At 34.8% G+C, this 11777-nt stretch overlaps 1 protein-coding gene across 1 annotated transcript; it reads right to left on the bottom strand.

Annotated features, from left to right (window-relative positions):
* Positions 1–649: 649 nt before the first annotated feature.
* LOC146918919 (Protein kinase superfamily protein) lies at positions 650–9834 on the bottom strand. The gene is made up of 11 exons (XM_085712142.1): positions 9543–9834; positions 9414–9471; positions 8474–8554; positions 8330–8401; positions 8001–8230; positions 7827–7898; positions 3181–3294; positions 3013–3094; positions 2844–2890; positions 1239–1320; positions 650–909 (listed from the first exon to the last, which is right to left on the bottom strand). Exons 1-11 carry the CDS (start codon positions 9800–9802, stop codon positions 826–828), a joined length of 1182 nt encoding a protein of 393 aa, XP_085568268.1. The 5' UTR covers positions 9803–9834; the 3' UTR covers positions 650–825.
* Between the last annotated feature and the right edge of the window lie 1943 nt (positions 9835–11777).

Here is an 11777-nt window from a genome sequence, read left to right as displayed (position 1 = left end):
TGTAACAAACATATTCATATATATTGCTATCATTTTATTCTCTGGAATATTAAAAGATGACACTTGAAACAAACACATATTTAATACTTTGCAAAAAACAGTTGATCGAAGGGGACTTTCTCAAATGCCACTAGTATTTCAATTTACTGTTAAGATGGATCAATTTACTCTTTCTCAAGTACTAGTGTGCTTTTGAGTTTTGACTAATATTAACATGTTTCTCTAATTTCACAATTAATTATAGCAACAATGTAGCTTTGATCACAATCCCGTTTGGTATTCTCCAAAATGGTGCATTTAAACTCGATTTGAACATGTTGGCCGAACTAGTTGAGTTCGAAATCAATTACATTGTTTAAAGGACACATTTGAAACGTATCAAACCTACAAAAGGATTGTGGCCTGTATATTATTAACTACTCCCTCCGTCCCGGAATATCTGACCCATTTACTAAAAAAAAGTGTCCCAAAATAACTGAGTCATTTCAATTTTCAATACAACTTTCATCATTCCCAATACAATATAACTCTAATTAATACTACTTTCATCATTCCCAATTCAATATATTCCACTTTTCCCTTTATTTATACATTTTTCTTAATCTGTGTGAAAAACCAAACTAGCTCAGATATACCAGGACGGAGGGAGTATGCAAATATCATGATATAATAATATTTACAATAGCATTGCTGCTTGTAACCAAGCAGTGCAAATTCAAGACATATATTCCCAAAAAATGGAATATTTACAGAAAACATGAACGGTGTGGTAAGCTGTGGTCGATATATTTCATAAAGACAACCATATTTTTTAAAACTTGAAATTCAAAGGACTTCTCCGGTCATAAACCGGTGATTGAGAACAGCCTCCGCAGTTGGTCTCTTTCGAAAGTCAGCATTAAGCATTGCCTGGAAATCATGAGAACACACCATGAGCATTTGATATATACAGCTACTGAATTCCAAGTTCACACTTGAATTTCATGTAGCAATAAACCGCACTCCATTTTTTATGAACCAAAACATGTAAGCTGAAAATGCATTATTTACATTTTCACGGTTTGGCGGCAGTAGCTTTTTAAGGCAATAAATTAAAGAAAATGTTTACGTTGGAAATAAGCTGCAGAGGTTTATGAAAGCAAGCTATTTTAGACACTTGTGTGTATCGCGCGAGCATAAATACACACTCAAAGCCATGCACTGATAGTTGCCCATACTAGCAGACATGTGGTATATACCTGAAGCAACTCCCAACCAGCACCATCGCCTAGATCCAAGAATTCGATGGCATTAACTAACTTGTCATCTGCTATACAGTACCTACCGAGCATGAATAAAACAACGTGAGACAAAAGAAATGCCCTAATAATTAAACATAAGTATCCGACTTTACAAGGCATTTGCTTCTTCGGAGTTCAAACTTGCTGGACAAAATGCAAATTTTAGTTTGTGAAAAATATACTTCCTTTTTGTATTTTGGAGTAGTTGCAATTGCAACAAGACAATGGAACTTTGAATCCATTCACAACACTATGTAAATTGATTCACCAGGGATGTATTATTTAATATAATGTGAAATATCTGACTAATATATACCATGCATAGGAAATAGGTAGAATATGACGAAAGTTATGCATCAAAGGAAAATCAGTCTACAAGAAATTTTGCTGTCTTCCAACAGATCCGTCTCCATTTTGTGGGCTAATTTATAAATATAACAGATCTATTATTTAATATAATGTGCAATGTCTTGCTTATTTATACCATTACCATGTATAGTAAATAGGTTGAATAGGAGGAAAGTTAAGTATCAAAAAATAAATAAATCAGTCTTCAAGAAATTGTGCTGTTATCCCACAATATTCGTCCCCATTTTTTGGGCTACCTTTTAGATATAAAGTTGTTTCTAGATAACAACCACATTTTTAAGAGACTGGCTAATGGTTATTATGCAAATCAATTTTTTTATACAACTAGTTCTTAAAAATGCCATCTTAAAGATGAATTTTCCCAATCCAACTTTTTCCATACTCTCTCTCCCTCTTCCTCTCTTCCTTTTTGCTCTCCTTTAGGTAGATTTAAGGATCAGATCATTATAAGATGAAATATATTTGTATGAATTACGAAATACTCTTTCATCCTAGCTATAATCAATAAAGTATGCCAGGGTTTTTATATTAGATACAGAGCATTGTTGTATTAATTTCTATGTTGTGTTTGGTAGGCATGCTAGAATAAGATAGAACAAAACTGTGCATTCTGTTCTATGTTTGGGTTCAAGTTAAAAGTAAAATAGATCAGCAAAAAAGGTGGAAAAATGTGGTACATTTTGTTTCCCCTGAAATGGAAAGACCTAAAAGAACATAGTAGATCAAGTCCCCCCGCTACATTATGTCGATGTGCTACATGCTAGCTTAGTTTTGCACCAAACTAGTCCCAATTTGTGATCAGGTTTGTTTTATATGGACTTGTCTAGCAGGTTCCATCCTATACTATTTTCAACTAGTTTACAGGACTAGGCATACTATTCCCAAGTCTCTAAGCTATTTGTTTTTCTTATGTGTTACTCAAGCCCATAATAAGTATACCTCAACCAAGGAAAACTATATTATAAAATAACAGATGTCTACTCCATGTAATAGTTAAACCAGAAGAGGAGTGTCAGGAACATACTCTCTAACACGCTCTTTTTTTGGTTGAAATTCAAATTGATTCCACTAAATCAAGTAGGCCCCGCATAAATTTAGTGGGACCCAGATGAATTTCAACCAATAAAAGTGTGTGTTCGAGAGTATGTTGCTAGCATAGTTCAAACCAGAAATATAGACTAAAAGATATCTTACTCTCGTGTTGCTTCAAGATCAAGTCGGAAAGTGTTCTCTAAAAGTCTCTGAATTTCATGGTGAATAAAATAAATACTTCAGTCAAGATGTTATCTTATGATAAAGAAAACTTTCACAGAAATAAATCATCAGCTAACAAAGACGAAGTCAATTTGGCAGCACAGCTTACTTGCAAGGAAAGGCCATCCATTACACCAGCTTCACAAAATGGAACAAAAGCCAAGTATGCAAAAAGAAGGCCTGCCTCATATCTGCATTGTAACTCATAAAAGTCAGCGGTGATCTTTAAAAGATTCCGAAACACACTTCTGTACTGGGCCAAGTTCAGACAACTCACATGTCATCGGCTATTCCAAAAGCTCGTTTCTCTAGATAAGAGAATGCACTAGCTGCTGATGCTCGTGCCCAAAGACCTTCTATAAGTGGTCCCGAATCTTCTAGTTCCGAGTACCTGAAATAATTTAAATAAGATCACCAATATATGGTATGAAAACATACCAACCAGTTTGAAGTTGTAATTCTTATTGTTAACCAATCACGGAGGGAATCCGTTTGATTTCTCTTCTTACTATGCATCATTTTCCTCTAAATAAATGTAACATTATTTATGTTATAATCTACTTCAGTTTGTTTGCAATATGTTAGCAAACAGCAAATAAAGCAGCAATCTCATGCACAGACCTGTGGATAAAAACCTACCTCGCTAAATACAGTATCTATTAAGTCTAAATATACAAAATACACAACAGAAAAAAGTATCACTAAAAAAATGGCATATGGAATATACCAGTGGTTGCCAATAAGTGCAATAGGCTACAACAACAACCAAGTCTTATCCCACTAAGTAGGGTCAGCTTCATTTATCAAATGACACCATAATTTTCAATCTATATCATATTTGTATCCAACTCATTAATATTTAGGTGTCACTTAGTAGTTTCTCTTATAGTTTTTTTAGGTCTTTCTCTTCCTAAAGCAATTTGATTACCTTCCATCTGATCTAGTCTCATTACTAAAGAATCCACAATACATCTTTCCTCGTGCCCAAACAACCTAACCTAGCTTTCAGAATATTTTCTCCGTTAGGTGCTACCTCAACTCTCTCTCTCTAATGTTGTCATTCCTAATCCTATCTCATCTAATATTACCACACATCCAACGCAACTTTTTCATTTCTGCAAGCTTATTATATTCTTGTGGTTTTTACTGCCCAACACTCCGCCCCACACAACATCAATGGTCTTACAGTTGTAAAATGAAATATAACCTAAGCAGTGCAATAGACTACATTTGAAGAAATTCAAATTTCATAAAGAATATTCTTTTTTCAGAAAAAAAGGAACAAAGAAACAAACTTATATTTCTATGCCATATACATATGAAACTATTAGACTATTATGTAAATATCTCATCAGGTACTGATCCAAGAACCCTAATTTCTTACCCTACCGCCGCCGGCCTCCTCTTCCTCCCAAACATCTCATCATGTCCGGTGTCTCATCCTCCCCCTCTTCCCCCACCGAAAACTCGTCCACTCATTCTAAATATGTAGCTTCGGCAACAACAACATCGCCTCCTACCCACCCCGCCTTCACCATTTCAAACATCTCAAATCTCTCTTTGACCAACTCTCTAATGTTGGTGCTCCCGTGTCTAATGAAAGGCTAGTGCTTCCGCTCATCTTTGGCCTCGCTGATGCTTATGCTACAGTCGGTTCCCAAATTCGTCACGGTGACTCTCTTCCCCTTTTTTACAAAGCTCGCTCCATGATGATCTTTGAGGAAACTGCCAAAGCCAAGAAGGCAGCCACTACTGTTGATAACTCAGTTTTCTTATCCTCTAATGATGATGCTTCTGCATCGGCTGGTAACAATCGCAACAACAACAACAACAGTCGCGGCAGCAACCCTCGCGGTGGTAGAAATAATGGCCGCGGAGGTCGTGGCCGTGGAAGGAGCAATGGTAGAGGTGGAGGTCGCTCTCAGCCGCAACAACCACCGTGGTTTCCATCTCCCTATCAGCAGCAGTCGTGGGCGTATCCATGGCAGCCATGGGCAACTCCACCATGTCCATACCCAACAGCAAGCGCACCACCAAAACAGTCTGGCATACTTGGTCCTAGGCCTCATTAAGCCAACCTTGTCAATGCTCCATCGGTCTCCACCGGTCAGCAAACACCACCATACTATGCTCCGACGGACATCCAGGCTGCTATGCATACTTTCTCTATCTCCCAACCTGATGATCAATGGTATATGGACATCGGAGCAACTTATCATATGACGGGCAATGGAGGTAACCTCACGTCTTATTTTAATATGAGTAATAATATTACTGTTGGCAATGGTCATCATATTCCTGTTGTAGGTTCTGGTCATGCATCTTTACCTAATTCCCTAACTTTAAACGTTTTACATGCACCAAAACTTATTAAAAACCTTGTTTCTGTCAGAAAGTTTACAATTGATAATGATGTCTATGTTGAATTTGATCCCTTCGGTTTTTCTGTGAAGGATTTTCAAACAGGAACACTTTTAACGAGATGTAACAGTTCCGGTGACCTTTACCCTATTCCCACAAGCCAACACACAGCCGTAACCCCGTCACCACCATCAGCCTTTGCCGCTTCATCTACCGAGTTATGGCATTGTCGTCTAGGACATCCAGGAGCTCCTGTTTTAAATTCTCTTCATCGAAACAAATTTTTGTCATGTAATAAGTTTCGTGATGATTTCTTTTGTCAGTCTTGTCCACTTGGGAAACAAATAAAACTTCCTTTTTATAATTCTGTCATTTACTTGTATGCCTTTTGACATCGTTCATAGTGATCTTTGGACCTCTCCGATGTTAAGTTCTGGAGGGCATCGCTATTATGTGTTATCTCTTGATGACTTCACCGATTTTTTGTGGACTTTTCCAATCAGTAACAAATCACAAGTCTATTCCATTTTTTCACAATTTCGCGCTCACATTCAAACACAATTTGAATGTCCAATAAAATGTTTTCAATGTGACAATGACAAAGAATATGATAACAATCTTTTTCAAAAATCTTGTGAACAAAATGGAATGTCATTTAGATTTTCTTGTCCTCACACCTCCCCTCAAAATGGAAAAGCCGAAAGAAAAATTCGTACAATAAATAACATCATCCGCACCCTCCTTGCTCATGCTTCTATTCCTCCAATATTTTGGCATCATGCTCTTCAAATGGCCACTTACTTACACAACATAATTCCAAATAAGAAACTTAATCTTCAATCACCCACAAAAATTCTCTACCAAAAAGACCCAGCTTATTCACACCTTCATGTATTCGGTTGTCTTTGCTATCCCCTCATTCCATCCACCACTAGAAATAAACTCCAACCTCGGTCTACACCATGTGTTTTTCTAGGTTATCCTTCTAATCATAGAGTTATAAGTGTTATGAATTGTCGATTCGTAAAGTCATAATCTCTAGGCACGTTCTGTTTGAGGAAAATACTTTTCCATTTTCTACCATGAATGCTCCTACAGTGTCAAACTACAATTTCTTAGATGACGGCATACTCCCTCTTGCTCACTCACAATTATATACTACACCTCAAACGACCCCTTCTCCCCACATAACTACTCCCTCTCCACCTTCACCCACGACTCGACACATCTCTCCTTCTCCACCTTCACATACGGCCCAACAAACCTCTCCCTCTAAACCATCACCTACGACCCAAGACATCTCTACCTCTCAAACTACAAACCCCAACACCAGCTTCCAAAACACAAACTTCTCATACCTCCCCACCTCAACATATAATCACACATGCCTCCCCACATGCACCTCTTCCTCAAATGAAAACCCGCTCCCAACATGGTATTTTTAAACATTCGTCAACCTCCAGTTTTGACTACGGGGGTGTATTAGACTATTATGTAAATATCTCTATAGTTAAGAATATCATTATTGTAAATTCCCGTTTGTTATAGCTTTTTTAAGAAAAAAATCACTTTTTAAAAAAAAAATAATCACTTTTAAGAGTTTTGCATCCGTTTGTTACAGATTTTTAAAAAAATCATAATCTAAAAAAAAATCTAAAAACAGCTTCAAATGAGAAGCTGTTAGGAGCAGCTTCTCAAAAAATAGATTTTTTTTAGAGGAGAGAGAAAATATGATTTAAAAGATTGAACTAATTTTGTAACAAAAAATCCCTTTTATATAGTTGTATCCAAACAAACTAGATTATTTGTTTAAAAAATGTGATTTTTATTATGATAAACAAACGCAAAATAGATTCTGATTTTTCACAAAATCTCTAAAATATAATCTCTAAGAGCCCGTTTGTTACAACTTTTTTGAGAAAAAAATCACTTTTTTCAATAAAATAATCACTTTTAAGATTGTTGCATCCGTTTGTTACAACTTTTTAAAAAAATTAGAATCTAAAAAAAATCTAAAAACAACTTCAAATGAGAAGCTGTTAAGAGCAGCTTCTCAAAAAATAATTTTTTTTTAGAGGAGACAGAAAATATGATTTTAAATATTGAACTAATTTTGTAACAAAAAATCGCTTTTATATAGTTGTATCCAAACAAACTAAATTATTTGTTTAAAAAAAGTGATTTTTATCACGGAAAACAAACGTAAAATAGATTCTGATTTTTCATAAAATCTCTAAAATATAATCTCTAAATTATTTTACATGAAAATCACTTTTATTTTAATCTATAACAAAATTATTTTATGTCAAAATCACTTTTATTTTAATCCGTAACAAAATGGCCCCAAGTGTAAATTGATTAGTCATGAATGTAAATTAAGTGTAAATTGATTAGTATTGATTAGTCATGAATGTATAGGACTAATGAAACTCTGATTGTATATATACAAACCAAAATGAATGGGAAGGCAAGGCCTATTATTCTAACAGAAGTTGTATGTGTGATCAGTGTATTGAAATTAGGTTAAGTCAAGACAAATAGCTTGGCAAGTCATTACCTTACCTGACACTAACAGAAAAGGCCAAGTCCCTAAGTCTTGGAATCAAATAAGGAGCTTCACTTTCAGATATTGTGCTGCCATCATATTACAAGTAAGCATGTTAATGGTTGAGTGGGAAGGAATTATAATCCAAATGAAAAATCTAGAGCCAAATTAAATGTCGGCTAGTCACATACTTGAGAGATACAGAAAATGGTCCAAGACTCTGGTGTAATCTATCATGATCGTGCATGTAAGCCAAACCTCTCAAAGCACCCTGAAGAAGCTTTATAATGAAACACCGTCTTCTTTTCATTGACTGGCCTCGTTCAAAGCTATTCCATGAAGACAGTTTTGATACCTTCTCACTCGCAACTTTTGCATAGTCTGCTGCGGTAGATTTCCCGTAATCACGAAAAGCAAGCCACTGAATCGAATAAATATCTCCAACATAATTAACAGAGTTGGAGGAAAAAAAAATATGTTATTTAGCTAAAAAGCTTATTTTCAAATTGAGAGGACGGACCTGCTCTCCAGTAGTTGTTTCAAACCCACCTAAAAGTAACATAAGATGCTGACTAATACCTTTAGAACTGCTCTGGAAGTATTACAAAGAAATGAGCAACTAATAACACTATGAACTGATATGGAATAATTAAAACTATCTCACTTGAAGGAACATGTGGGAATTCAACTCGTTTGCAGCCATCATATCTGCTACAACCCCACCAGCTCGTGTTCCGGGATAAACCTTCATTGTTAAAAGAAATAATAATGTTTCAAATTTCAATTTCAAGCCTCAATGGAACATAACATTTTGACTGAAGTGAATTCAAACATGAAGAGCTAGCTAAAGACATCAATTGTAATTATGAACGTAACTAGTAAAGATCACAACAGTTGTAAAAGATGTAGGGGGAAATGAAGGGAACAGAGATGTGACATTATATGCTATGTGTCCAGGGAAAGGCTTATATATAATAGGGTCTTGCCAACGAACGAGTGTCATAAGGCAATTGGTTAAGGAATTAATAAAAGAAAAGTTTGTCTTGGAAATACAAGTTAAACATTGTCAATGTGATAAATAAATCATTTTGCTATATGAATTGTAGATATTTTGATTCTTAATGAAATGTCTTAAGGACACTTGTTTAAATGCATAATTTGGTTTTTGAGATTGTACGGCTGTATCAACCTCAATGTTAATATTCCAAAATGATAGTTGAAATTGCAACAATTTTATCATGTATGTCCGTCTGTGGGTATTTCTTGTAAGGACTATAATGACGTTAAGCTTTCTATGTTGAGGAGACGTTTCAAATTAAATGAATAATATCATGGGTCCATTTGATAATAGTAATACATCTGGATCAAGGGACGAATCTGATAAACATTTTGTAATTTGTTTGGATAAAAAAAAACTTATTTTGCAGTTTATTTATGGTATATAAGCGCTTATGAACAAGCTACTTCATTAACACACAAGACTAGTCAAAAATACCTTACGAACATACTATAAGTGGATCGAAACAGATTCCAAGTTCATGAACTAAATTGAGCATGTATGTACAGTACGTATTCAATAAATTAAATAAAAAAGCAGTACCTACCTTAAAAAGAACGGGAGTTTGTCTAAGTGGACCCTGGGAAACTCTGCCTTCATAAAGCCTGCACTGCAATCAATCAAGCTGTCATCATTAATCAGTATGAGAATGGTTAAAGTAGAGGTAACTAAGTACCTGATCTTAACGCTGCCTTCTTGAACATCTTGAGTTTTCAATCCACCACCAAGTGAATATTGATCAGTACTAGAAGTAGTAGTAACGTTCATGAAACCATAGTTGCCAATGGCTCGACCCACTTGGAACCAATCCGAGTTTGTGATAAAGTTGAAGCCATTACTATTATCATTATAATTAGCTTTTACTTGAAATTTGAGAGTGGATTTAGTGGAGGTTAAGATGAAAGCAGGAAGAAGAGGAAAAGCAGCAACGCCCATGCTTGTAAACGGATAATCACCCACACTCCATTATCCACAATGCACGGGATATAACTAATTATATCATTTTATTTCCCACCATCTCAAATTATATTATAAGATGTTTCGGACATCCTAAAAAATATAATTAATTTTATATGAAAAAATAATAATATGAGTTATTTTACAAGAAAAGAGAGTAATAAATAATTAAGAATATAATAAAAAAATTAATATTTTTTTTTAAACTTGGTATCCGATCCAAGTACCGACTAATCTGAGGGGACCAATCCCACCGTTCATTTGCGGGGCCCCCGTTCTAATGGCTTTGGCTAGACATGCCCACCGAAATTGGCACCAAGAGGACATCGAACCTAAGGCATTGAGAGAAACACACTCCAAGATCTCAAGTCAATCACTAGGTCAACTCCAAATGGATTTTAAAAAAAACACTAATATTAATTTATTTTTTTGACACAAAAACACTAATATTAATATTTTATTGATATTGTAAAACGACATATAATTTGATACAATTTTTTTCCAAAACGACATATAACTTAAGATTGAGGGAGTAGTAGTTACATATTTTTCAAATAAATTTATTCTCCAACTACTTTTCTTTGTAAACTACTCCCTCCGGTCCTATTTATAAGAGAAAATTTGGTCAACAAAAGTTAAGGTACTTTGACTAAATTTTTAACTAGATACATCAACTTTAGTTGACCCAATTTTCTCTTATAAATATGATCGGAGGGAGTAGTTATAGAGTAAGAGATGGACGAAGTATTCAAGAGCAAAATAAATGTAAAAGTTATGGTATAATTGTTGCATTACAAAGTAATTATTATTAACAAAAGTTATACACCCTTTCCGTCCTTTATTGCAAGACTTTTGTAGAAAAAAATCATAAGTATGAAAAAATTATTATTAAATAATAAATTTAGAGGAATACTAACAACACATATTTTAACACATTTTTCAACACACTCTCTTTGATTGATTAAAATTCACATGGGTCCTGACAAATCATGTGGGTTGTAACACCCCGTTTTCCCAACGTAAAATTTTCACAAATAAAATCAGAGTTTTTCATCGTAAACAGAATGTCACATTTCATAAAAATCATAAATGGATTAAATAAATATTTATCCTTCGAAATTCAACCAATAAATTACTTAATATCTCGCAGTGGAATTTAACAACTTCTAAAAGTAGTCCTTGGCACCAAGGCCTCATCATAAAGGTCTCATAAATAGTCTAAACATAATAATAAGTTCAATTCCAACAACTTCATTATAAATTCTCATAAGACAATACGTAAGAAATAGAAAACAATGTCAAAACTTTCATTCCGTTACGTATCAGAGCACCTAAAGACACACTGTGAGGAGTCCACTCACGACCACGCCTAATCTTGATTACCTGTAAGTTACTCATACGAAGAGCAACATTTTCAAGCAGAAGGGGTGAGATTTCTCAAACAATAATATTAAGTATATAAATCATCATTTACATTTAACAACACAAACTTCATATAATTCAACAATTATATTCAAATACATAGTTAATATCAACTCATCTTAGCAATATATCATCATATAACAGTCACAATCATCGTCACATAACATCATACAAATATTTCATCATTAGATTACTTCGTTAAAACATCACAACTTAACATCTTGACTCGACAATGCATCTAAACTCAACTATGCAACTCTTAACGTCTTAAACCATCTCGAATCATCATGAAATGCAAATGCATGTGGTACCATTCTAGGGCATAAGCCCTCATCGTCGTGGGTTGAGCAAAAGCTCCTAAGGCATAAGCCTTCATCGTCGTGGGTTGAGCAAAAGCTCCTAGGGCATAAGCCCACATTGTCGTGGGTTGAGCAAAAGCTCCAGGGCATGATCCCTCATCTATAAATGAGTATGCATGGACTCAACATCTTACGTCTTAGAAACTTCATGAACATCTATGACATCTTAACAA

This window comes from Medicago sativa, chromosome 5 (genome assembly GCF_051527215.1).
Source record: "Medicago sativa cultivar Bolivia chromosome 5, Bolivia_mono, whole genome shotgun sequence".
Taxonomy (NCBI): domain Eukaryota; kingdom Viridiplantae; phylum Streptophyta; class Magnoliopsida; order Fabales; family Fabaceae; genus Medicago; species Medicago sativa.
This window is presented reverse-complemented; position numbering and strand designations above follow the sequence as displayed.

Coding starts and splice junctions, on each gene's coding strand:
- LOC146918919 (XM_085712142.1), bottom strand. CDS start 9,802: ATGGGCGTTGCTGCTTTTCCTCTTCTTCCTGCTTTCATCTTAACCTCC. Junction 9,472..9,542: donor GAAGGCAGCGTTAAGATCAG/GTACTTAGTTAC, acceptor ATTGCAGTGCAG/GCTTTATGAAGGCAGAGTTT. Junction 8,231..8,329: donor AAACAACTACTGGAGAGCAG/GTCCGTCCTCTC, acceptor TATTCGATTCAG/TGGCTTGCTTTTCGTGATTA.